At 46.9% G+C, this 27,778-nt stretch overlaps 1 protein-coding gene across 2 annotated transcripts; it reads left to right on the plus strand.

Moving 5' to 3' along the window:
* The first annotated feature begins 65 nt into the window (after window positions 1-65).
* On the plus strand, window positions 66-27,406 carry src (v-src avian sarcoma (Schmidt-Ruppin A-2) viral oncogene homolog). Of its 2 annotated transcripts, XM_041946736.1 has the most exons (12): window positions 66-433; window positions 16,883-17,144; window positions 17,231-17,330; window positions 19,017-19,115; window positions 20,517-20,620; window positions 21,928-22,077; window positions 22,171-22,326; window positions 23,420-23,599; window positions 23,878-23,954; window positions 24,050-24,203; window positions 24,577-24,708; window positions 24,835-27,406. In XM_041946736.1, exons 2-12 carry the CDS (start codon window positions 16,892-16,894, stop codon window positions 25,041-25,043), a joined length of 1,614 nt encoding a protein of 537 aa, XP_041802670.1. In that variant the 5' UTR covers window positions 66-433; window positions 16,883-16,891; the 3' UTR covers window positions 25,044-27,406. The 2 variants fall into 2 exon arrangements, with proteins under 2 accessions (XP_041802670.1, XP_041802669.1); XM_041946735.1 differs by having other exon boundaries at window positions 21,928-22,326.
* The last annotated feature ends 372 nt before the right edge of the window (window positions 27,407-27,778 follow it).

Below are 27,778 nucleotides of genomic sequence, written 5' to 3' on the forward strand. Positions count from 1 at the left end.
GGAGTCTCCTCCCCAGCCTGCCTCTCGTATCTCGTCCCGGTGTTGTGGTCGGGATTGTGTGCTGGTGCGCCGCAGCGGACTGTCGGGCTGCCGCCGCGCGTAAAGCTCCGGTTTCATATGCGACAGGGAAGCGCGGCCGCTGGGCTCTCTCTGCTTCAGTCCGGGTGCTTCTGGCCTCTACTGAAACATGTTTTCTTAGCTCCAGAGTCTTCCGCGTCATGACCTCACCGGGCCGCCCCTCCAGTTGAATGGGATCCCTCATCGCCCGTTTTGGCACCGACTGTCTCTGCCGCCGCCGCCGCTCCAAATCCCCGATTTTAGGATCTGCGAGCTTTTGGTCTCTCTAATCAGTTCATTAATGGTTTGATGCGAAATCCGCCCGTCTGATCGGCAGAAGCGACCACGCCAAATCTCCAGCAGCCTGCGCGTCAGGGTAAGTCGCCTGAACTTGTTATTCCAGTGCGAGCGACTTCAGCAGTGACAGGCGGACAGACAGGGCTTCATTAAGCATGAATGAGGGGTTTGATCTGAGCAGCTGCACATTACTGTTGTTTTCAGATGGACACAAACCTCATTTGACCCCTTTTATGCTGATTTTACACCTTTATCATCACCTGCTGTGTGTGTGAGATAGTTGTTTTTGTTAATAATGATCAGTAGATGGGGATGACACTGTAATTTTCTCACTTTGTAATTCACTGAAATCACCGGCTGCACCAGAAACGGTCCTGAGAGTCACTGTGCAGTGACTCATCAGAGCTTTTGTGAGGCACAAGCTGCAGCCTTTGATTTGGGGCTGCGTTCTGTCCTGCGCAGCCTCCGGTCTGCAGCACTTTTTTGGGAGCATATAGAGCTTAATCACACTTTTCAGCGTGCATGCCCTCAGTTTGGAGAGAAGTGGCTTCACGGGACCGGGCTGAGCCCTGGCAGCTCTCCTCGCCCTGCAGCGAGAGTTTTTATGGGCTGCCTGCTGCACTTCTGCTGTTTTTACTGTGTGAGTGAGATCAGAGCGGATGAACGCCGTATATCTTCTGCTTTAAATCATTTTGCCTGTTCACTCAGAATGCCACAGATTTTCCCTCCCCGGGATCCCACACACTCTGAAGACACGGCTGTCATATGCTTAGGATTAGTCTCTCCCACTCAACATGACTCAAAGGCCCAAATATTGACTTTACATGTGGTGGTAACTAATAATAGAAAACTAAAACCTCGGAGTAATTGTGCAGCCTATAAAATAAGCAATGTCCTTGAACATATAGATACTAATCCATATCCTTCCATGCTGTTTGTGTCCTAACACTGTGACCATTCACTGGCATGTATATACTGTACACATCAGTCCTGAGTCCCCGAGCCAGACTGCTGATCCGGGATCAGCGCACAGATCTGCTAACTTAGTCTGTTTCCACCTATCGAGAAAATTAAACCTGGTTTAGCGTCTGGAGCAGATTTACTCTCGGACACGTAAAGATCAGTGTGTCGGATTGTGTGGCACATTTCCTATCAAGACAGTTAGCTGTAACTCGTTTTCAGGGCTCGACACACACACACACACACACACACACGCTCAAACCTGCTGAACCACTGTTGCAGTATGTTGTCGCAGCTTTTTGATCTGCTTAAAACCTAAATGTTATGAATTCCAGCTTGTTTTTTTAACTGTCGCCGTAATCCGTCCTGAAATCTGAAACAGTTCACCAGAGGCGCATTTCAGAGGCATCAATACCTTGTTAATAAAAATAAAATTGCTACTGCGTTCGATTATCAGTCGTGCATTAGACTAATCCCCTGCAGATTTTTGCATGTGTGTGTGTTTTGTTGTATTTTCCTGAAGGAATTAGGATGTTTGGCAGCAGGCGGGCAAAAACATATTATATCCCACGGATTCAGTATCCTTAGATTTTGTGTTGGGCCAATGACGTGCGAACCGGCGCTGGGGATGAAGCCCTGTTTAAACGCCCCGGGACACGCACGCTGCCCGCTGTTTGTTCTCATCACACATTCTGCTCAATGGAACATGGTCACAAAGGGACACACCATCGTGAAGAATGCTTTCACCTGCCGGAAAGATGCTGCCAGGTTCAGCAGGCTGTTGGCGCGCACCGTGCACGGGGCGATGCAGCCAACCAGTGAGTGAGAAGTGTTTCCCAAAGTGGTACGAGATGGTTCATTGTGCTTTCTAACTGCCAGATTTCAGGCTCCACAGAGGGGGCCTAATGCTCCTTGGAATCCCATGAATGCCCTCCAGTGAAAGCCGTAGATGTTTATGTCAGCGCCAATGAGATTGGTGGAAAGTGGCTCTTGAGGCCGAAATTCCTGCTAATTGGCAGCGTGGCTGTGGACTGGCCCCTTTGTTCCCTCTTATACTGGAGTGGTCTGTCTGTCACGGTGATACGCCGGGCCTGGCATCAATGAGGCGCTTGTCTCTGCAGCTATCCAGCCCCGGAGGATCGGCGGCTTTAAGAGGAGTCGCCTCCGCTTTCCAAATTGCCTTTGTGCACCTTTTCAGAAAGATGGAAGGGGAAGCATTCAGGGAGGCGGTTTCTCCAGCATTTTGACAGTGATGCGCATGTTTGCTTCTGCATTTAACTGCGCTGGAGCGAACTGAGCAGTTTGAGCCGACTCCGGTGCAGCTGGAGGTTTGCTGAGTCCATCATTTGATCTAGTGAGTGCCCCACTTTCCTTCGGGTCATATGAGGATTAATTGGCAGCGAGCACTGAGGACATATTGTAATTGTTTGTGATACTATGAAGAGGAACTAGCTTATTGGCCGGAGGAACAGAGGAAAAGGAGGGCTCGCAAACTAGAGGACAGAGGACGGCTGTAAAGGAGCCGAACTCGAGTCGTAGTCGTAGCTGCGAGCCTCCTCTTTGTTGAAACAACACACTATTCCCTTTTGGCTTTGGAGTACTTAACCAACAAAACAACTTGTCTAATGCCAGCAACCCCTCTTCAGTTTGCCAATGAGATGTGTGATGGAGAAGGAGATTGTACAATACACGAAAGGGGGGCATGAGATTTGCGATGGCTTCCCGCTGACAAAGGCCTTTGAATTTTTCATGTGGCAGAGATACTAAACTTCTGTCGCTCTGGCCCAGATTTGGTGCTAATTAGTGCCCAGCTACTTTCAAGGGCATACGGCTGAGCATGGGAACGCCACTGCCACCTGTTCTCTCACATCTCTGCCTTCCTGTCAGGCTCTGTCTGTCTGCCTCTCTTTATGTGTCAGTGGCCTAGTTTCCCGTCACTCATTGTTGTCGTCTTTACACTCCGCAGCCATTAACCTAAAGGTTGTGGGTTTCACCGGGGGCGTCGCGCAAATTTCTGCACCCTGTACAAACGTGGGCATTCTGTGTGAGGCCCCTCCCCAAATCCAGGGCCATTCATTGCACGACCCTGATTCCAAAAAAGCCGCGACTCTGTAAAAAACATGAATCAGAACAGAACTAAATCACAGCTGACCACTGGTCTTCTGAAGTGTTCCTGAGCCCAGGTATTAATCTACTTTATCCAATCATGTGTTCACAAAGTGTTGAACCTCCCGCCATCCTCATTGTGAACTATTGAGCCTTATCAGGATGATTCAGACCCAATCATGATACTCTCACCTGTTACCAATCAGCCTGTTTACCTGTGGAATGATCCAAACAGGTGTTTTTTTGCTCCTGTCCCAATGTGTTTGCAACGTGTTGCTGCATCAGATTCAGAATAAGCAGAAATTTACAAAAATCAATGAAGCTGATGAGGTCAAGCACTAAACATATTGTCTTTGTGCTGTTTTCAGTTGAGCACATGTCAAAAAGAATCAGCAGATTATCACACTCTCTTTTATTAATGTTTTATTTGTTTGTTGTCGTGTCGCATGAGGGCCCTGCATACTCAGTCCACTTTCCCCCCACAGTCCGACGCCCCTGCGTTTCACTTCCATGCCAAGTCCGCTGTGTAGCCCACGCTGTGCCATGTTACAGCCTGAATTAATGATTGCAGGAGAGAAGTAGATGTAAACACTGTTCAAACATGAAACCACAGAGTCGGTGACGGCAGTTGAATGATAAGGACGCAGAAGTGAGGCGGCGGGACACATCCCTCCACGCTCTCTGTCGGAGGGGCCATTTGAATGAAGTATCTGATAGTGGTTTGATACAGACAAACAGAGGAGGGCTTGTACCCTCCCAGGATCCCCCGGCCACTTCCTGTCCCTCTGCTCTGGGAACGGGCCAGGGTGACACAGGCCACGCATCTCCGCTCAATCCACCCACTGTTGCCTGGGCGGAGGAGCGATCGCTCTCACACCCTCATTCCCGTCGCTCCGCACACATTTCATGCGACAGGAAAAGCGTCTCTGGCATTTAGAAAGATGCCTCTATGTGTGGCTTTGTGTAGGCGCAGCTGTGCGAGCCCGGTCAGGATGATGAGATGCTGGGAAGAGCGCATGCTGCCCCCCCCCCCCTCCAACTCAAAACGTGAGGCTCTTCATCCTCTGAGAATCGCTGCAGTATATGCTGACATGGGAGGTTTGATGCAGATGGTGGACTTGCAGAGATGATTGACCCTGTCAGACCCGGGCCGGTCACCAATCTGACCAAAACCAGAAAACAGGAACAAATGTGTCGAATTTCCTGATCAAAAAATGTGAGTTCAAAATATGATTCCAGATCCTCTCACTGAGTCATGTGACACCTTTTAAAAAGCAGAATCAGGATGAAATATGCCTGAATTTAATTATTGCTGCACCTGATGGTTGTGTCACTACACAAATAACTTTGTTTTGTTGATCAATGTAAAATGAATCTGCAGATATTTTAATTAATATCCCTTTTTATCAAACAAATGTCCCAATCATGACCTATTTAAGACTTCTCAAGCATGAAGATTTGCTCCTTTTCTCTGTTTTATGTGACAGTTATTGGCCATCTTTGGGTTTCGGACATTTTTCTAAGCAGAAAATAACTGGTAGAATAATCCATAATGAATTTAATCCTCAGCTGCAGTCTTATGTGCTTGATGTATGTAAAAAGTGACTCCTGGTCTTGCATCGGCATTAAAGGTGCAAGTGTTGCAGAGTGGCCATAATATATCTGTGGGAGGTTGCTAAACAATACCAGTGACTCAGTGATTACTTTGCCAAGCGCCGTGATTTCTCACTTTCAAATGTTGGCCTCACAGCTCAGTTGCCTGCTTTTGAGCAAAAAATTCTGCACCCGTTGGTGTTTGACAATATGTTTTGGATTGTTGCTTCACGCCTACGTTATTCTTTAGCTGCTCATCGATGGACGCCGGCGCACCAAGCACACAGAAGCATGTTCCTTCCTAACGAGAAGATTTTAGATGAGAGGCGTCGTGGTGTTGCTCGGCCCTTTTAAGTTGCTGCTTGTGTTCATGTCAGGCCAGATAACCCGTGCCAGTGACCCGTCAGCGCTGCGGCAGTTTGCCGGGCTCCCACAGAGGTTGCAGGAAGCGTCGGCTGTGTTTCCCCTCTGGTGTCACCCCTGTCTGACCTGGCGTGATGGCGTCTAGATGAGATACAGAAGAGTTCAGTGAACCCACCCTTCTGTATCTTTACATACAGCTCCAACCACACCACCGCCCTGTCTGCTGATTGCCTCGCAGTCAGCGCCTCGCTCGCTGCCTCACCGCCCCACTGAGTCACATTTGAATATTGAAATCAGGGCCGTCTGAACAAAGGGGTGGTTCAAAAGAGATGGAGGAAATCACTCCCGTGCTGGGGGTCTCGCCCTCCAATCTGTTATGGAAATGTCATGGCTGGGAGCAGTTATGTTTTGATGATGAAGCGTGACATGGGCACATTTTAAAATTTTAATGGCGAACCCTGGTGGGTGTTTGTGATTTATTCTGCTGCTCTTATTTGTCTATCTCCAAGGAAGCAGCGCCCCGGCACTGGGATCTTTGTGTCTTGTTTTCACTTTGAATTCAGCCAAAGCAGCAATAGAAATGTTGATACAGCATCCTTTATTTATGCGTCTGCATCTGCACATAAACACGCAGGTTGTGCTGCTCCTCTACTCTTAAAATGTTTTGTTGGATTTGTCCAAACTCTAAGTTCTTTTTTTAATATTCTGCTTTTAGACAAGTTCAGTCGTTGTTTGAGAGTATAGATTTTTAAAAGATAATAATTGGGATGTCAGTGGAGACACGGAAATGCTCGGCTCAGCTGACAATGAGCAGCACGACACCCGCAGCATGCATTTAATTTAGTGTTGACAATAAGCACAGTCCTCCAGAGCCTTCTCACAGCGGGATGAACAAACCACAGTGTGTCACGACCTTGACTCGCGCTTCTTGTTCTCGAGACGATGCCGCTTCTCGTTTCCCCGGCGGACGGGAACGGGAACGTGTTGTGCCGGCGTGTCGCGTGTGGCTCGGGGCGGCCATAGCCTCAGCCCCCGATCGTCCCGGGCGGACGGTGCCTCTACCTGCTCCCCGTGCATTCCTGCTGTGGGCTGTTCGAGCAGGAGAGGAGTTGAAACTCGCCTGTTCCTCCGCTCTGCATTCCTCAACCATGACTGGGCTGCAACAGACCCGGGAACGCCACAGTGCGCAGACACAAGCACGCACACCTGGCTCACTTTCTCATACTTGAACGTGTTTACGTAGTTTTGTTTAGTGCCGCTATAAACGGTTTCATCCGATTAGCAGAACTGCTCTTGCATGTATTTTATATATAGATAATCTCCCCTGGGTTAGGCCTTAGATTTCTGGGCTGCAGGGATTTCTCTCGCTGTGCAGATGAGAAGTTAAACGGTGAAAGCCCTTAGTTACTGAAGCATGAGGCACTTGGGAGTCTCTGTGGACTTGAGCAGATCAAATGCAGCCTCTTTGAAATGTGATGAGAGGGTGTGAATTTAAGGGTTTGCTATCACAGAGCTCGAGTTCACTGCAGGCGACATATAGCTCCTCTGAAGCGTTGAAACCGAAGCCTATATGATGCTGCAGAACATGTGAAGTGCATTTTGATGCTGCGTCTCTAGCGTCTTTGTCATGTAACATTAAAGAGTTTGCATTTGTTTTTTGGACCCTTTCAGAACGTCACCCCCCCTCTTTGAGCTGCATACCGGTTCGCTAATATTTAGGAAGCAGAAAAGGATGTTTTTTTCTCCTCACGTGACATATGGCTGACACATCAGAGGAATTGAAATCCTCTATTTCCACCATTTCCCTCTAGAAATCTCCTGAAAGGATTGTAGAAATGATGGGGGAGAAAGAGTGAGGGAGGGGGATAGGCTGAGTGTGAGGGAGTAAGACTTGAGGAGGGGTGAATGAAGAAAGCCAAAGCCCTTGAGGATTATCTTTTTCTTCTCCCCCCATCTCTCTCTTCTTGTTCGAGCACATGACCACAGCTCATCAGTCTCAGTTCACATAATGACCATATTTAGATGAGAGCAGGGGCGCAGAGAGAGAAGGATATGAGGCTGATGCCGGAGGAAACCCAGAAGCGACACCACTCGGATGTTTCTCAGAGGCAGTGGAGCACATTTTCGCCGCTGCAGTAGTAAACCATTCTGTCTGTTCTTGGTATTTAATATGCTACAGAGGAACAATGCACGGCATCTCACGCTGTCGACACAATACAGTGAACACCCACGGGTCCCTTCACGGCATGCACGGTACCCTGCATGCCTCGGATGCCTCAGATCTCATAGATTTCAACAGGAGGGATCCCTGCCGCCGCTGCCGCTGCTGCATCTGCAGTGACTGACGAGGGAACAGCTGAGAAACCCTGGGCCATAAAACAGAGCATGTGTTCCAACATGAGGTTCATTTGCTCACAATTGGTTAATGCTCCATTCGACATTGTGCTTCCTCCTCATAGGCACGCAACTGTAAAATGTCGAATTGTGTAACTATCGGTTAATGTGCTGGAATTTATTCGCCTGTCTTGCAACAAACTGATGAGCTCAGCGGAGGAAATTACAGTAATGTCTTCTGTCTGTCTCGTCTAGCCAGTGCCCGTCACACCCAGTCTAGAAAGGTTAGTCGCAGGCCCCCCCCTTTAAATCAGGTGACTGCTTTTTGTGCAAGAAGGAAGGGATTTACTGTATGAGGGCAGCACTTGAAGGTAACAAGGGTTGCGAGGGTCTCAGAGGAAGCAGGACATTATTGACTGGTCATTATGTTGCTGCATGAAAAATGATTGTGGGGTGAGGACACAGCCAACCACAGGTGTGTAAACTCACACACTCACAGGTACACCCAGGCTGTATGACAGGTAGGTGTCATGTGACCGGGCTGCTCTGAGCTCTGGATTTTTAGGGAAATTTTTGTGTGACATGTTTAGATGCGGCTCACTGCGACGTGGCCTCGTCTCCGTTTCAATCGTGGAAGCGTTGCCGTGCGGGGTTTGACTTCCTGTAGGGGATGGAGAGGGCAGAGCTGGTTCCAGATGAGGTAAAGGAGAAGGAGGAAGATGAAAGGAAGGAGAGGATAATGGAGATTAATTAAAATTTCGAGGAAAAAGGTCTTGGTGGAGTTATGGTTGGATGAAATCTCCCGACCGGCCACCGTCAGCCCAACAGCTGGCAACTGCATCGAAAAATGTCAGACAGACAGGAAATATTCTTTCATACCAAACCAACAATACAGTACAGTACAAGGCTAAAGTCACCAGCTGCTTATCTTAGCTTATCTTATTTCATCTTAGCTGGAAACAGGTGGAAAGAGCTAGCCTGGCTTTGTCCGGAGGTAAGAAAATCCACCTACCAGCACCTCTAAATCTCACTAATTAATAAGTATTTGTTCCATATTTTGTTTAATCCATTCAGAAACCTCACTGTTCCCGGCCGAGAAACAGTAATAACCCCACAAATTCTTGTTTTTACGAGGTAAAACATGTTTTAACTGTGCTGGATAGCCTATTTGTCAAACAGGGCCGGGCTCAGTGTTTCCAGGTTTTATGCTAAGATAAGCTAACCATCAGCTAGTGTCATATTTAGCATGCAGTCACGAGAGCGGCGTCGATCTAACCTCGCTGCAAGTTATGATATTTCCCGAAATGCTGAACTGCTCCTTTAACAGACACGTTTCAGCCGGCCTCTGCTTCCCTTTGCAAAAGCCAAGACATCACCTCATCTAAAACGGCCCGGATATTTTCTTCCTGAGCCTCAATCCCAAAATAATTTCATGTATGTCGCACTCAGATTAGGAACAGGGGATAACAGAAAATCCATGAACCTTCAGTTGGTGCCAGCAGTGTTTGTTGTTTGGAAGTGGACAAAAAAAAAATTCCTCTGTAAGCACGGGCGGCCAGCTGCTCAGCGACCACAAGCCCGGAGATGCCGTGTGATCCGAAGGTCGCGTTAGCCGTGCCGCTTGGCGAGCAAAAGGTGATCTGGACGCACTGCGGGTCGCTTTTTGAGCAGGAAAAACCAGTGGCGAGAAACACACACACACACAGTGAAAGGGATAAGGGCTCACAGCCTCTGATCCTATTATAGAAGCCAAAGCACCGCAGGCTCCTGAGAGGCTGGGGAAATGGGTAAACATGGTGTTTTTATGGGAATCTTCCTGTGCTAGAACCGAGAACATCACAATGGAAAGAATGTCTTCAGGAGAGATCTCACCTTCTCTCTTTCTCCCTGTCACTTTATGCCTCCTCCTCCTCCTCCTCCCCCACCATGTTTCTCTCCTAAATGCTTTCAGGAAGTGACAGACATCCCACATAATTTAGAGAGACGCTAATCTTGCCTTCTTCTTCATCAGATAGGCATGCAGTGTTCTCTGAGTGTTTTGGCCCGGAGAGTCTGTGTGCAAGTATCCTACATCTGTGCAGTTTGTTGGTTTGTGGAATGCTTGGAATCGCTGCCATGGCAACGGCCTGGCTGTGTGTGTGTACGTGTGTGCGCGCATGTGTGCGTGCGGAGCGGTAAATATTGACTTCACCACCTCCCCATCCCTGTGTCTGTCCGTGACAGGAGCACTGGGGCAGCGCAGAGGGGGGGGGGGGGGTCGGTACACACTCTTTATCCAGGACTCAGCGAAGTCCTGCTATCGGGGGCGTGTGTTTACCTCCAGACCTCCAAACACGGAGCAGCTTTTCGGCTGCGAGCGGTTCACGGTTTGAGTCGATGTGCGCTTGCGTTACAGGAGAGGTGTAATGCCTTGAGCTTCATGACTCGCTCCGTCTCAGCTCTCTGTAATGATCGACCCGATGCTTAAGTGAATGGGAAGCGTGGACGCCCGCTGAAACCCGTGCGGGGGCGCCGCTGGTGTGCAAACACATCCCAGCAGCCATTTCCCCTGTCCGTGTTTGCAGAAAGACAAGCGAGATCGACTGCGGCCCGTGTTTGTTCAGGACCAGGAAGCGGCCCACCTGTTGTGCCTCACCGTGAGCCTTAAGTTGCTCGATCAAACTGTTGTTCTGGGCGCTGTCCTCGCCGCTGCTTTCCCACAGCGGGTGGATTTGTTGAGACAGGATAAGAGAAGTGCTCGGAGCGGCGGCGGTAGCAGCGGTTTGACCCGTCTTTCCTGTCTTGTCATTGCTACACCCGTGCTGTTTGCAGGCCCCAGATGGAATGTCATCACAGCGTTTGGCGAATAAGATTAAGGAATAGATGTTGATAATCTGGAGAGAACAAGCAGGCCTGGATTATGCTACGATTGGTGGCCGCTGACGCAGGAGCCAAAGCCTCCCCACTCCCCCCCTGTAGTAATTACATAAAGAGCACTGAGATGAAGGAATACATCCACCAGGCTGACATCAGGAGCACATGCACTCGCTCACACAGGCACAGGCGCACTCCCCGCAGGCACATGCATGCTTCCTGTCCGCCGAGCGACATCAGCTTTCCCTCCACGATCCAATGAGACAAACGGCTGAAAAACAAGAAGGCCGAGATTTACGAGCCGCCTCCTCGACGTGCAGTGATTTTTACTGCGCAGCCGTCCGATGGGAAAACCTCTTGGAACGAGGTTGCAACCGGTCAAGTGTGAGTTTGTTTGCTGTGTTCTGAGTTTGAGGACAGTCTGTCCGTCCAGCCGCTTGAGTTCATGCTCCACGGCACACGTGAACAGAGCGCGCACCCCCCCCACACAGTGCATTTTAAACGTTTGATGTCCGCTTATGCAAATGCAATAAAAACAGGATGATATCTCCCTGCAGTCTGGCACCTGCTGTTCACTCAGCTCGCTTAATAGGAGACCGATGGAGTCTAAATGTTGATTCTTACACTGGGAGGGACGTGGCCTGAACAATGGCCGCATTCAGGATCCGGTCATCTAGCTCTGGGCCTCATTTCTGAGCCCAAGTACACTTTTTGAGAGGGTAAGCTTGCGCCGTCGCCGTCAGTGCCTGAGCCTGGAATGTAATCACTGTCTCACTGTTTGTCTCAGACGACTTGTAAACAGACACAAACCCGGTGTGGCCTTCATTGCTGTCAGCTCTGAACTGGTCACAGTAATGCTGGTTCAGACTACATAATATTTCTGTTAAGATGGTCACTGTGTCAGATTCTGCGACTAACAGACGACATGTTGGTCCCCAGCCGATCGTAACTTGCTGTCTTTCACGACCTGTGTGGTGTCATCGGGAAGGAGGTGTTCAGGATTGACCTCCGGGAACAAGTATATAAACAGGCAACGGCGTCCGAAGTGGTGTGTATGATACCGGCTACCTTGTGCTCAGAAAAGCCTGAAAAAGGAAAGAAAAAACTACCTTTCCTCTGTTTTCATCATTCCTCTTTCGCTTCGCCACGTTTGCAGTTGTGCACTGGAGAGCTCTCTGCGCTCCTATTGGTCAGCATCGCAGAGCATACACTCGCCTACATGGGATAAAAAGATCTGACGGGTCGGCCTGTTGTTGGGCTGCTATCATGCAGTCTGAACCCGGCACAACTGTGGCCTGCTAATGATAGCTAACATGAATCCCTCTGACAAAAGTTAGCATTAGCTGCATTATTAAATTTAGCTAGCAGAGCAAATACTTCACAGTTCGACAAAATATAAAATGCCTCTCCACCCAGTTGACACATCTGTTATCTTTTACTCACAGCGTCTTTGAGTCTTAGCTTGTGAGAGTTTTATCAGCATTATTTTTATTATTACTACCTATTGTATTTACCCCTTGCACATGTGCGTTATCCTTGGCACATTCATATTTGCATTTGCACATTTTACTATACTTATTATAGTTATGTGGTCTTTATATTCATTTTGTTTAAGCATTTTTACTTGTTTTATCCCTCTTTCTAACTGTGTTAACTAGTACTGCAACAAAGCATTTCCCTGCAGGGATCAGTAAAGTTTTTCTGATTGAATGTTTTAACCTCACAGAGCCCAGTTAGAGTTAGTTAATAGTTCCTTTTTCAGATTTTATCCTGATTAGTTCACAAAAGTAAAAATAAACCTACACAGAATGCTAATAACTTGTCATGTCATGTGAGTAACTAGTTTTTGAGAAAAAAGACAGACAGAAACTTGTAATTCTAAGATCACGACCTCTTAAACAAGACAGAGGAATCTTTTTTTCTGTATAAACTCATGGCTGCATGTTCTTCCGTAAGTCTTTCGTCTTGCTCAGAGAAAGAAATGCTCAGGGCTTTAGACTAATCCCACGTTGCTTGCCTCAGTGATCCATCATCACAGGTGAACAGGGAGAAATGAAAGAACTGCCGTTACGCAGGAACACTTTTCCTGCGGTGCGACAAAGTGTTAATACAACCGTTTCCTTCTTGTGATTATGAAGCTGCAGCAAAAGCTTAATTGTGACCTTTAACCTGCCGCCCGAGGCATTAAAAACTGGTCTTTTAGTGAACTGTCAGAACATGCCCAGTCCGTGTGTCAGACCACAGCAGCTGTGTGGTAGAAGTGAGGGGTCTACTGTAGCTGTCATCGCAACATACAAGTCCGGACGTGCCGCCTCACATAGCAGAGTCTCACCGTCTCCCTCAGTATTATTTGAGTTTGCTTCGGTTTCATCTTGGGAAATCTCTCATTAAGCCCGCGTACGGAACATCTGAAGCCTGTTCAGTTCTGATGTTCATGACTATTTGATCCTGCCCGAAAGATGAAAAGGTTTTCTTTATTTGTTTTAACGAGCCGGTAGACTTCATCACAAAGCGTGTGTTGTTTGGGGAGACGCACCGATGTCGTGATCCTGCCCAGAAAAGCCTGTTAAAGACTGAATCGCGCCACATCCTTTCTGTTCTTTCAATCAGAGGACACCATTCACACGTCGTAATTGTTTTTTCTTCTCGAATGAAATGGAAAAAGCGAGGAAAACAGGGGAATGCAGCTTCCTGTGGGGGGAAACAAGCCCGGCAGCAATATTAAAAGACTATTCCCATTTACCGAAAGCCCAGGAGACTTGAAGGATTTGGAATTCATTGTCAGATCTTATGCATAATTAAGCAAATCCCCCACCCACCCAGCCACACCCCCTCCGTCTTGCCAGAGGGATTTTCATGCTGCTGTGCCTCGCAGACAGTATGTGCTTGTTGCAGTACCTCAGCACTGCTGGGCCAGAATCAGGCTCCTGGTAGCATCAGATACTGATGATGCACACACACACACGATTCCTGCAAAGCATGCCATCGTTTGGCTTCACGACTTCCTGCGTTTCCATATTTCCTACTTGCTGTTAGAGCTGTAACACACTAGGATCTGGCTGCCCGCGAGCCACAGGCCACTTCTATGCCTTGTTTATGCCGCCTGCTGTGAGCTGACAAAAGATGGCTTCGTTGGAGGCTGAGCGTGAAGAAAGGCCGAGAGTCTGTGTTCCTGGAGTCGTCAGTGTATTTGTCTGGGTTCAGGGTCTGGATGAGAGTATTACGCCACTCATGGCCAAAGGAACCAAATTCTATTCAACCTTGACGTTTGCGGGCGGCTAAAATGAGTCCTTTTCGTTTGTCCGGATGCTGGGTTAAATGCACCGCCGCCGTCCTACGAGCATATTCAGCATGTCGGCAGAAGTCACTGTTATTTAGCGACGGTCTGTTCACATAATGTGTTATTCAAGCGTCGTCTGAGTTATCTCGTTAAGGCGACGTCCTCTAAGCGAAGGCGTCGTCTGCGTGAAACGGGAAGGCTTTTTACTCATCCGACGCCTGGAGATGAGAGACGGCGTCTCCGCTCTGCTCTGCCTCCGATGGCTTATTAACCATGACACCAGTCTGCTTGGGGAAAACACAAATCACACAAAGAGCAGCTCCCTGAGCCACCCGTCATCTTTGTGTGTGCAGCGTCTGTGTGTGTTAACCTGCAACTACACTCGCTGGGATGCGACCCCCTTTATGCAGACGTGCCCCCGGGGGTGGAGGGGGGGGGGTATCGACTGTCCGGCCCCATTGACCCCTCTTCACTTCCTCGCCCTCCTCCCCCATCTCGCCTGTTCATGGTGCCACCCACAAATGAACCCCCATGTTATGCCCCCCCCCCTCGCTCCTCTCTTCCTTTCATCCCTCCTGCTGCTGCTTTCTGTCTGCTTTATTTATCTCTGAGCTGCATCGCCTCCTGAGGATGGATGAGCTCACATGTGCGCTTGCACATACATGCAGAGGAATCAGCTAAACTGCCTGAAGACACCCCCAGTTGACCCGTTCTGTTGCGAAATAGGGGGGTGCAGCGAGGAGGCATCCGAAATGACTGACATGAACCAGTGACAGCTTCACTCATTTCCCTTGCGTGGTTAGCAAACTGTGCTCCTCTTTGTGCCACGCACTTTCCACCATATGTCACTGCATCGCTCTGACTGCGAGCAGGCCTGCAAGCCTGCAGGCCAGGGGGCCTGGAGGCCTGTGGGCCTGGAGGAATGCGGATTGTAGCCAGTCTCTTGTTTAGGACTGGACTCTTTGCTTGTGAATGAGAGCGGGCTCATTCACCGGCAGACTGTGTTAATGTTACATCCAACAGATACGTGACCTCCGAAACAGCAACAGTCAGGCAGGGGGATGACTAACACTACCCATCTGACCCTCCTGTGCTCCTCACAGGGGCTCCCAAGCCACCCCACCTTAGTGTTGTAGCGTTTTAATTAGCATTTCTTATCAGACCCCCTGTGGCTATATCTGTCCATGATACATGGGCTTGAGTCTCTAAATCATCTGTGGCTTAGTGTAATGATTTTCCCGCATTAAGCTGATATTAAACCTACTTCATGTGCCTAAAGAGGCGGAGAGGCTTCAGAAAAGACAAACTGCAACAGTCCAGAACCTGCAGTCTGTTCTAGGTCTCTCAAGAGGATCTCAGATTTTGAAAACTCACTGACATTCGACGCTGTCAGCTGATTCCACCACAGATTTAGTCGGTCTGGAACTTTAATAATCCACAACATGAAACAACAAAAGCTTTGTTCAGGTAATGTGTTGTGATCCACATGGAGCACATGAATGGACCAGGGGCTCCAGAGTAGAGTTGCAACTAATGATTCACTATTAATTAATCTCTTGATGCTAATCAATAATTCTAAATTTACAGTGGGTCAGATGAGCTACGTGCAGTGTGAATGGGGTCACTTGTAGTGATGGAGCCGCAGAGGATCATCAGCCGACTCTGCATGTCCCCTGAGCTGCAGAGCATTTTAGCCTCTTTCAGCCTATTATTTTGTTTTCTGGGCCACTTTATTGTTTTGGTTCAGTTTCACATCTCCCAGCAGCAAACAAGCTCTGATAAACCCGATATTCACAACCTCCACAGCACCGAACGGCACACTGGCCAATTTAGCAATGAGCAGGTGAACATGGAGAAGCATTTAGCAGCAAAAGAGCCACGTCCTGTATTTTTGGTTGAAGAGGAGGCTCAACTAAGGTGGTGAACATGCTACACATTACACCTGCTAAACGTTAGCATGTCCATGTCATGTGAGCATGTTAGCATGCTGGTTTAGCCTCGCAGCACTGTGGCTGATCATCACTTACATGATTCATTGATTATCATACTTGTAGTTGTACAACATTCGAAATATCAGAATATTTATTGCAACTTCAGCTACAAAGCTCCTCGTTCACCTGAGCAACTCACCTGTTCTGTGCCACTGTAGCCTTCAGTGTTGATTGGCTATTACTGGTGACATGTAACCAATCAGAGCTGTGGGCGGGACATTGAGCGAGGCTACAGAGTGGTGACTACAGAGAGAGAGTGGCAGCTGTACCAGAGCTCGAAAATACATGTATACAAGAAGAGTGAAATGAATTTATGTTGGGAAAACTGATGAGTTATACTCATTAAAGAAAGCTGGTTTAATTTAAAAAAAAAAAAAAACAATTTTAATCCAACAAATTACTTTATTCAAGTTTTTTTTATTTTATTTTGGGTGATGATCTCATACAATATGACAACAGACATTCAAAGCTTCATTCTAAAACCTCAAAAGAAACAGTCAGTGCGGTCCTACATAAAGATAGCTGTTTCGCTAAAGTGGCGTGGATGTGAATGGGGTTTGGTGGGAAATGGCCAGCTTTACTAAATAAATACACTGACTCATCTTGAAAAGATCAGTTTCAATAAAACACATGATGCATGAAGATGCATGACTCCGCTCGATGATGTAGCATGTCACATGATGTGTGAGACGTGTCTGCTGTGTCTGCTCTGCTGGTGGGACGAAGCGGACTGCATGTCTGCGCTGAAACCGAGGAGCAGCAGCTGCCTCGCCGTCTGTGGGGACGTCTTGGTTCATGTGGTCTACATGACACTGTGTCTCAGTGGGTTTAGAGCAGTGGTCTCCACTCCGTCTCTGGTTTCTGCATCTGGTCTTGTCGCAGTCAGCTGATTTTTTTTTTTCCAGAGAATGTATTCTAAGAAAGTGACATAAGAAACCAGGCTGTCTGATGCAAACTTATTATGTCATTTATCGTTAACAGTGCCTTGAAATCTTTTTTTATCTGCTGTCTCACAGACTTTTTTTTTCTGTCCTTGAATGCACCACAGGCCTCAGCCATGGGGGGATCCAAAAGTAAGCCCAAGGATGTAGGCCAGCGAACCCGCAGCCTCGATGGCAACCTCAGCTCTGGGGGAGGGGCTGGCGGCCACCACCTCAACTCCAATCAGCAGTCCTTGACGCCCAACCGTAGCCCGACTGTGGATGGAGGCCTCAGTGGCAATCCGTCTATGGCCAATAATGCAGAGCTGGCCCTGTTCGGAGGCGTGGACAACAACAGCGTCACCTCCCCCAACAGAATCACACTAGCAGGTGAGGACGTCAGCTCAAAGCTCTGGTTTTTAGACTCGGTGTGTCCAGTTTGTCTCTGATAAGAACCAAACTTTCTCTCCTGGTAGGAGGCGTGACGACCTTCGTGGCATTATACGACTACGAGTCTAGAACGGCCTCAGATCTGTCCTTCAGGAAGGGTGAACGCCTCCAGATAGTCAACAACACGTAAGAAACATATAGACAACCAGTCATCAACCAGTCAGTGTCCTGTGCTGCCTGTCACTCACATATGCACACAAGTAAAGTCTGAAATAGTCCAAGAACTCTTCTCTTCATGCACATGTGTGAAAGACGGAGAGTAGCTGCACGTCGACAGGTCCGTCTCAGTTACTGCTCAGTTGTCTGACTGCGTGAAATGCATGTCACTCTGAAACCTCCTGTAACCAAAGGAACGGGCTTCCCTCAGTAGAGCCTGATATTTGTGTCAACTGACTCGTCTCTGCACGATTTTTGCTTCATTCACAAAAGACCGATGGTTACGTCTCGCTGCTCAGTCCACCTCGGCGAGGCTATTTTTACCGCTGCCTCCACACAGCGCGAGACCTAGTTCCTCTGTACAAATCTAACCTGTTTAAGGGGGGGGGGGGTCAGGCTTGCTTTCGAAGTATGGGCTTGCTCTGTGAATCAATAGAGGTGCAGTGAACCATGTGCTGTAGTGCTGCACCCCCAGTGCTAACAAACTGCTGACCTAGAACTCAGGAGCTGAGGACAATAGTGGATTATCACTGCATCTGGCCCCTTAAGCCAAAGACCTGGATCATTATTGGGTCAAGTACACCCAGAATCCATGAACCATCTCTAAGATGAGTTAACGGGTTATCACAGTCAAATTAGGTGTCGGTCAGGCTCGACTTAGGGTGCTCTGATTGGTCCAGTGACATAATACAGCCATGCACTGCGCCCTGACAGGCTTTTGTTATGATAATATTGCGCCTTCTGAATGTCTGTTTCTTTTGTCTAATTATTTTGCGCCCCTCATCTCCGAGTTATGTAATGGTTTAAATGTTTGGGACTCGTAGCTTTAGCACATGCATTGTACTGGTGGTATTATGTGTGTGTGTCGTGTGTCCTTTGCTGTTCTTCCACTGCTCATAACGTGCCTTCTCTTTTCTTTAACCCCTCTCTCTTCCATCTTTTCCCTTTCATCTCTCTTTTTTCCATTTCTCCATCACAAACCACCACTGTTTTTTTACAGGCGGAAGGTGAACTGCAGGTTTGTGACGCTCCTCTGGAATTGTATTTGAACGTGCTGTTTGTCCCCCTGTGTGCGTATATGTGTGTGTGTATCACCTGAAGCATATATAGTGCTTTTGCACTGTAATACCACTTTATTACATAGTCACAAACCACATAACTCTGTCCATGCCCTGTGAACCCTCAGTGCAGTAGTCAAGGGAAGCTGTTGCAAAGCTTTGCAGCACTTTAATCAATTCAGGTCAGCTCACAAGTAATGTAAACAAATTTTTCTTCCTCTGCTTTATTCTAGTGCTGCAAAGCTACAGCAGCTCACTCCCTGATAAAGTGTAGCATACCAGCACCATCCATCCCTCCCTGTTGTCACACCCACATGAATGCATGTTTGTATATAATTGCATAATTTCTTAATTTTCTTAGCCGTAGAGATATCTGGGCTTGCATTTATCAAGCGTCTCCAGGAGCCAGAGCTCAGTTACTGCGGGAACAACTAAAAAAAAAAAAGAAAGTGGCTGCAGCAAATGCAGAACAATCCATTTCTGTGCACTCTGAGACACTTGATGAACTGCAGCCCTTCCAGTCAGAGACTGTTGTATCTGTGTTTTGGACGTGTGATGAGCCCTGGTGACGCTGCCTGTTATCGTTTCATCTGTGCAGAGAAGGGGACTGGTGGCTGGCGCGCTCCCTGACCACTGGAGAGAGCGGTTATATCCCCAGCAATTATGTGGCTCCGTCCGACTCCATCCAGGCAGAAGAGTAAAGCTTCTTTTTCCTTGCTCTGTCTCGTTGTGTCTCTGCTCGTCGAGCACATGAGAGAACGAACACACAACTGTTGGATTCTTCAGAATTTTCTTGTTTTCTGTCTCAGTGTGAATTTGGATGGTTTGACGTTTATTTGCTTTCTTGTCGAGAGTTATGTGAAGAGATCGATACCTGTCTATGAATATGAAGCTACCATCAGCAGCCAGTTAGCTTATCTTAGCATAGAAACTGTAAATGCTGGGAAACAGCTAGCCTGGCCTCCATCCAAAGGTAATGAAATCTGACCCTCTAAAGCTCACTAATTAACCTCTGTATCTCCTTTGTTTAATCATACAAAAGCAAAAATTCATGGTTTTATGGGAGGTTATGTGTGGGACTATTTCTTGGTCTCAGCTGGTTGGCAACCCCACAATGTTTAAAAGGCAGAGCCAGGCTAGCTGTTCCATCTTTCTCCAACCTTTATGCTAAGCTAAGCTAACCGACTGGTGGCTGTGGCGTTATATTTACTTTATTACCACAAGAACGGTGTCAAACGTCTCATCTAAATGTTGGCAAGAAAGCGAATAAGCACATTTCCTAAAATGTTCATGAAAGTTGGAACGTTGTGTAGAACGCAGATAAAAACAGAACCAATCAGCAGTTTCTCAAAGTGTTTCTGAGTCTGTATATTAATCTCCTATATCCAATTCACAAAGTGTTGAACCTCGCTCCATCCTTGCTCTGAACCACTGAGCCTTTCAATCATGATACTATCACCTGTTACCAATCAACCTGTTCACCTGTGGAATGATCCAAACAGGTGTTTTTGGAGCGTTCCACATCTTTTTCAGTCTTTAGTTGCCAACGTGTTTGAAACGTGTTGCTGCATCAGATTCAGAATAAGCAGATATTTACAAAAATCAAAGAAGTTGATGAGGTCAAACATTAAATATATTGACTTTGTGCCGTTTTGATTGAGATTGTGTCAAAAATAATTAGCAAGTGATCACATTCTGCTTTATTCATGTTTCACACAGCGTCCCAACTGTTTTGGAAACAGGGTTGTACATTTATTGTTTTCTACTCCTGGATGACATGCACTGCTGATCTTGACATGCTAACCTGCTTGCTTATGCAATCAAGCCTCACATACTAACCTTCTGTAACTCACTTTTGCCTCCCGCCCCTCCAGTCATCTCAGACTGACTCTAGAGTCCAGGTAAGCAGCTGTTGCACTGTAGGTGTTAGCAAGCATTGCATCCTGAATGCAGAGAGAGTTTCAGTTTCACTGAACTTTCTGAAACCACGAGCAACGACTCACCCTGGCTTCGTCGTTCCTTCTCTTCCACCCACATTCATCTTCCTCCCCTCAACGACCTCCCGTGTGTCCCGTGTTTTGTCTCTTGACCTCACCAGGTGGTACTTTGGCAAGATCACTCGCCGCGACTCCGAGAGGCTGCTGCTGAGTTTAGAGAACAGGAGAGGGACTTTCCTGGTGCGAGAGAGTGAGACCACCAAAGGTAATTGTGTGGAGCTTCACACGAACACATCACTAACTGCCTCTCTGGTCTGTCGGGCTGGGTAGAAAACCTGAATACCATACCTGTATACATTTTGAAACCAGCCTCAAGTGGTTGTTTCAGGAACTGCAGTTTTTGGTTGCCTTTACTTGATCAATATGTCTCGAGTCTTGACCAAAATGTTGTTTTTTTTTTGGCATCAAGTATCAAAAACTGGTAGAATCGAACATTTTCTACATATACTTAAAAATAAAGAAAAAGTTGTGGGTTTTGTAGAAAAATATGTTCATATTCCCCAAACAAATTAAGACAGAAACCCATTGCCAGTAGTTTTTTTCTGAATCTAATTCTGATTTTCAGCAGTATCCTTTTAATATTGCACTGAAACACAGATATATTGCACCTGTAGGGAAAGATTAAATGGTAGAACTGTACAATAGAGTGGCATCCTCTAACAGAGCTTGTAAAAGTGAGGTTGTTAAGGTGGAAACTCTCAGGACCTGGAGAAGCAGATGGAATTATTCAGTGGATGGCATCGATCAACTAGCCTTCATTCTGCAGCTTTATTTTTATAGCATTTATTATGGTGTTTTTTCCATATATGGTGGTGTTTTGACAGCTTTCTGTTCAGATCTCAACACTAAGATCAGTTTGAATTCCACCACACGTCTTGCTAAAATGAGCCAAGAAGAAGAAAGCAAATTCCCCTGCTGTTGGGTTTGCGTCCCGCTGCGCCGTGTCAGCCGTGTGGCACTGTGGGTGCAGAGCAGAGACGAATCAGGCAGATGGGAAAAGGTTGGATGTGCCGCCTGTGGGACTGTCTGGAGATGGTTCTGATAGGCAGCTGCTGCGACTGCTGCAGCGGCACAGTCCCTGTGGCTCCAGCTGGCTGCGAGTGTAGGTGTAAGATTTGTGTACACATGTATGTTAGAGGATTCCTGTTGTTTCCTATTATTGGAGAGGTATGTCAGCTCTGCATAGAATGAGAAAAGGTGGGGAGAGATGGAGGGGAGGGAAGGAGGTTCTGGGTGGATGAGCCCGACAGAATTAGGTCAGCGTGGAGCCGAGGACTGTACAACCACAGGCCACATCATCCAGTTCAAACACTCAGACGTGGGCCTCGCTGTGATTCAGTTTTTTCACCTAACTGTTGCTGCCCTCTAGTGGTGCAATGAGCACATTGTCACAAGCAGAAGCTTCTCTTTTCTATCTAATGTTATCACCCTGTTTTTGTGATTTTTCTGCTAAATGAAAAACCAAATATTTTTCCCCACCTCATGCATCATACGTGCACCTCTTCTCTCCAGGTGCCTACTGTTTGTCTGTCCTGGACTATGACAACACCAAAGGGCTGAACGTGAAGCACTACAAGATCAGGAAGCTGGACAGCGGGGGCTTCTACATCACATCACGCACGCAGTTCAGCAACCTGCAGCAGCTTGTTAATCACTACCGCAGTGAGTTCAGCACGAATGCACCGCCTTGGTTTGCTTTTGAACATCTAAGAGCACGGCTTGACCACGTTGCCTGTCCTCTCCTGTCCCTCGCAGAGCATGCCGATGGGCTGTGTCACAGTCTGACGGACATTTGTCCCGTCCTGAAGCCTCAGACTCAGGGCTTAGCCAAGGATGCCTGGGAGATCCCGAGAGAGTCCCTCCGCCTTGACCTCAAGCTCGGACAGGGCTGCTTTGGAGAAGTCTGGATGGGTAAGCTGTGCCAGAGTTTCAGGGCTCAGGTGGAGTAAAACTGTGTGAAGACCAAAGTGCATTAAGAAGTTATCTGTAGTCTTCTGTACTCTTTGATATCCAGGGAAATACTGTATTTCAGTCCTGGTCAGTGTAAAGTGATGCAACATGAATGCAAATGTTACCTCAGCAGGTTTACAGCTGGTTAGTTGTCTTGTGTGATCTGGGATTTGATGGGTAAACACTTTTGTAAGCATGTATAAGAAAAGGCCTTTAATTGTACGACATTACATAAATTATACAGAATCTTTTTGTTAGATTTTACCTCACAGCTCTGTCAGTTTAACTTGAACGTCCCTTCATCGACACCACAATATGTTCCAAATTAAAATATAATAAGCTAGATATTATTCACCTGTTAACGATATTAAAGTGCATCTTTATTCACACAGTTGAGCTGTCAGTGTTAAGCTCATTTGTACGTTTACCACTTGGAGTGCCAGAAGCTATTTCAACTATTTAACCTTTAGTTTTATCTAACTATTCCAACTCTTTGTCTTCTTTGTTGTCTGTTTTAACCACGTTTCCATTGCTGTTCGCTATCTCAGCTATTTAGCCGTCACTGAGCAAACTATTTCAACTATTTATCCTTTTAGCTATTTCAGTTGCACTTTTAGCTGTCTATCAATCTCTTGTTTTTAAACAACTGATTTGCCTTCAGCTGTTTTAACCATTTGGTCTTTCTATCTGTCTAATTTAACCATCCAGTAATTTTACTATTTTAACTCATTATCTGTTATTTCTGTCTACTGCACCAGTTAGTCGTCATGTTTAGCCAACATGTTTCAGCTTCTCTGCTCGCTTCTTTAGAGGCTTCTTGCGCTCTGAATTTGCACCGTGTGGTGTTCAGGTGTTTTAGCTGCTCACAGTCTTTCCTTGTACCTCGTGGACCCTGCAGAGGTATACTGGGGTACAGGTCCCGATGCTTGGATGGCATTGTTCTGTCTGGAGCAGTGTTGTTCAGATTTGGTTCCTGGAGGATGATGATTGGTTAAGTTTCAACAGTTAATGCAGATGTGGCTCTCATCACTCTTTTTTGGTTGTGTTTTATCAGGAACATGGAACGGCACAACACGGGTGGCAATAAAGACCCTGAAGCCGGGCACCATGTCCCCTGAGGCCTTCCTCCAGGAAGCTCAGGTCATGAAGAAACTGAGACATGAAAAGCTGGTCCAGCTCTATGCTGTGGTGTCCGAGGAGCCGATCTACATCGTCACAGAGTACATGGGACAAGGTCAGCATGGTCGACTCCAGATAGTATTTGAATAAATGCATCTACTGAATGGAGGCTTACAGGTGAAAGCTGTATGGATTTGTTTTTGACAGGAGCCAATCAAAGCTGGGACAAGCTATGATGCGTTTACTGCCTGCTGTATTTTCTCAAAGATTTACAAAAATGGAAGATTTCAAGTGTTAGAAAGAACATTAGAAAATTAACATTTATTACCGGCTGATATGAGCACAACAGCTCATGGTGTTATACTCACCTGCAGCGTGTGTCCCTGCTGACAGGTAGCTTACTGGATTTCCTGAAAGGCGACATGGGCAAGATGCTCCGCCTCCCCCAACTGGTGGACATGGCGTCACAGGTCAGCCCTAATAATCTGCTGCCGCATCACGTGAGTCCATTCAAACCTGTGTCTCCTTCAGCGCAGACAATCCCAAAGCTTTGTCTCCTCCTCAGATCGCTTCAGGGATGGCTTACGTGGAGAGGATGAACTACGTGCATAGAGACCTCAGGGCCGCCAACATCCTGGTGGGAGACAACCTGGTTTGCAAAGTGGCAGATTTTGGTCTGGCTCGCCTCATTGAGGATAATGAATATACCGCCAGGCAGGGTAAGACCACAGGAGGGTGCCGGTAGTGTAAAGAACTATTTCTAAAAGATGTTTTAGCTTGTGTCCTCTTAAAATGAAGTCATACCTATTTGAGACCTTCGATTGCAGTCGTATGAATGGGAGCTGTGAGCAGTTAAAACAAAAGGGTGACTTTTTCCTCAGTTTCTCACACTTTTCCATTCATTTAATAGTTTTATGACCCCTCAGATTTGAGTCTCACCTCATTCGGGGACTCCTGCTGCAGCACCTGTGATTGTAAGGTGTGGGACTCCAGCAAACGGTGTGATTCATGCAGCTGACGTGGTGTGCTTGTGTCTCCGTCTGTGCTACAATCATCTAATTTTAACTTGTTGATAAACCTGTCCTCTTGCAGGAGCCAAGTTTCCCATCAAGTGGACGGCTCCCGAGGCTGCTCTGTACGGCCGCTTCACCATTAAATCTGACGTCTGGTCTTTTGGGGTCCTGCTGACTGAACTGGCCACTAAAGGCCGAGTGCCCTATCCAGGCAAGGACCACTTTAAACCTGAGCACACACCTGGACCTGGAGCATAAATGTTAATGACTGGGAGTGTATTGGTCACATGATTCTGACTGATCATGTGTTCCTAACTTCGTGTCTTCGCTGTCCCAGGTATGGTGAACCGGGAGGTGTTAGACCAGGTGGAGCGTGGCTACAGGATGCCGTGCCCAGCAGAGTGCCCCGAATCCCTGCATGACCTGATGCTGACCTGCTGGAGAAAAGAGCCGGAGGAGAGGCCCACCTTTGAGTACCTGCAGGGCTTCCTGGAGGACTACTTCACCTCCACGGAGCCTCAGTACCAGCCAGGAGAGAACCTGTAACCGGGCTGGAAATGTGCATGCGTCATGCATGTGCAGAACTGAGCATGTGCATCTACTTCAGAGTGCATGGACGAGTGTGTGTGCGTGTGTGTGAGTGAGTGAGGGTGTGTGTTTGTACAGTACGACGGGGCAGAAAGCCGACTACAATCTGTCATCAAGGCGTGTCAGTGAGCCGTCAAACCAATCAGCAACATTCACTTCCTGCCTCTTTCTAAAGTCATTGTCACGCTCTGCATCTCAGACTGTTTTCAAAGGAAAAGCCGCAACAGTGCTAACAGTTTGAGTCCATCATACAGCGCTTTGTCAGTCAAATCAACACCGTGTGCACAGCCAAGCAGGTTTTTCTACCTTCCTTGTGTTTGTGAGGCGCCCTGATAATATACATTCCCCCGAGCTCATTCACCTGACTGATCTCTTCCAGCTTCAACACTGCAACCCCAGACTGTGACACATGGGTCAAACATGGCTGCCCACAGGATGAATGTTGGATATTGTCCTGCTGAAAACACTATGTCTTTTTTTATTTTGTTTTGTTTTTTGCTTCATTTTCTTCGAGACACACACACTCTGTCTGTCTTCCATTCTGCCACTTGAGAAGCTACCATTTGGGACGTAGATGAGTTTGTCAGGATGTTTTTGGTCTTAATTTGATTGCATTTAGTCTTTAGACCTGGATCAACTGGAATATTTTCAGGTTAACGATGTTACTTTCTAACCACGCTCCTCCCCTGCAGCACTGAGGCTTGTTTCCCACCTGCTGTGAGATTTTGTATGCGAATAACAGCCCTCCATTCCCACCAGAGTTTGTCGTCTCACTCGCCTAAAGGCCGGTTGGTTTATGGCTGTGACCAACATACAGCTCAACACAAAGAAGAGAAGCGGCCGATTCTGTCTCTCTATTTTCTAATTGTGACTTTTCTTACAAACAAAATGGCTACTGATCGCTAACGCTCGTCTCAGGATGGAGAAGACTAGAATTCTGCTGCGAGGATTTTTGTGCCAATGGAAATCTCTTTTGTACTCCCTTCTACTGTGTGAAAGCGTGTTTTACTACTCTGAACTTTTCTGACCGTGAAGTCGGAGTTGTGTAAACGGAGATTCTGCTGTTCTTCCTCTCAAATGATAGTCCACTGTTTTGAGATCCTGCACCTGTGCACGGCGCCGGCCGGCTCGCCAGCTCGGCCACAAGGTGCTGATTCGTTTCCAGGCGCTCAAATTAAAATCAGGTGAATCTTCTTTCATGTCTCCATCCACTTCTGAGCTTCATTAGTATGAAGATTTCTGTTTTTAATTAGCCTCAGCATTTCCCTAATTAGCGCATCTTTAATCACACTGGAGATGTTTGATAAATGAGCAACACAGTGATGCTGTGCCTGTAGTGGTTATGCCTTCCTCCAGCCTGTAGGGGGCAGACTAGACAAAAACAGCATGCGCTGCAAATAATTTGGCATCTTCAAAATTAACTGTAAATATCCTTAATGCTAATATTTTTTGTATATAACTTTATAATTTATTCCTTTTAAAGTAACCCAATTGTTTATTTTGCTTTAATTCGTTCAAACCTTAATGTTTATGGTACTTTTATGGGTTAATAACATCTGACAACAATGATATAAATATATATTATAGAAACACTTTTACATTACAAGTATTTTTTTTTTTTTTTTTTTTTTTTTGTCTGCACGTATTTCTGTGAAACTTCTTCTGGTTGTACAGTTTCAATATGACTGGCAGAGCAGGTGAGGAGGACGACTCCGCCCCCTCTGACTCACCTGGAGCCGGACACTGATCATCTACCAGCATTCCTCCTTCCCATAATACAATCAAAACCACAAATGTTTACATCGTGATAATCTTTGACTCGTTTTGGTGCTGCTTCAGAGGCTGGTAAATGAGCAGTAAATGAGTCCGCCCGAATATCATGGAGTGTGCGCTGCCGCCATCTGTACCTCCCGGTCTTCATCAAGCACTCAGGCTCATGTGAGTGGAAGGAGTTCGATGCCTGCGTGGCGTCTGCTGTGTCCCGTGGACATGGGTTGTGCCACGGCTGCATGGGTGTCATCATGTCGTCTCTCTTACCTGACCTGTCTCACTGAATGCTGATGAGCAGAAGTGTGGAAACAGTGCACGATGAAGGTCGTGTTGCTCGTATGCAGCCTCGCTGACAAGCCAAGGACGTTTCCTGTGGGGTGCTGTGGGTCTTCTTTCTGGCTATGCAGATATTTTTTTAATCTGTGATATTCCTATATATACTCTTTTCTACTGTATCCAATGGGAATTTTCAGATAAACGGCTCTTTGTTAAATCCTACTGAATATTGTTCAAATTTGAAAGTATGTTTGAATAAAATTTGTACATTGCCAGCTGTATCTTTTCTTGTTTATCAACCGAATGCATTTGGTATGTTCAGGAAGAACATAAGAGCAAAGGTCATAGCCAATAACAAGCCTGCTTTTTACTTTTATTACAGATGTTTGCCAGTAGCCTCAGCGAGGCTGTGAAACTTTAGCAGATGTATCTCACACGCAGCTGCAGCGTCATGAATATTGTGAATTAAATCCAGAATAATCCTGTGACTGTGAATATTGTCACAGCAGGAATTCTGCAGTGGTTTATAGAAGATGTTTAAGAAATGCATTTGAGCAAAAAGTCACTAATGTGTTTACAACGATATGAACAAACAGCATATTATTCATTTTAATATGACATTTCTGTTTAGCAGCTGTATAGCACTG

The sequence above is a fragment of the Chelmon rostratus genome, chromosome 10, assembly GCF_017976325.1.
Source record: "Chelmon rostratus isolate fCheRos1 chromosome 10, fCheRos1.pri, whole genome shotgun sequence".
NCBI lineage: Eukaryota > Metazoa > Chordata > Actinopteri > Chaetodontiformes > Chaetodontidae > Chelmon > Chelmon rostratus.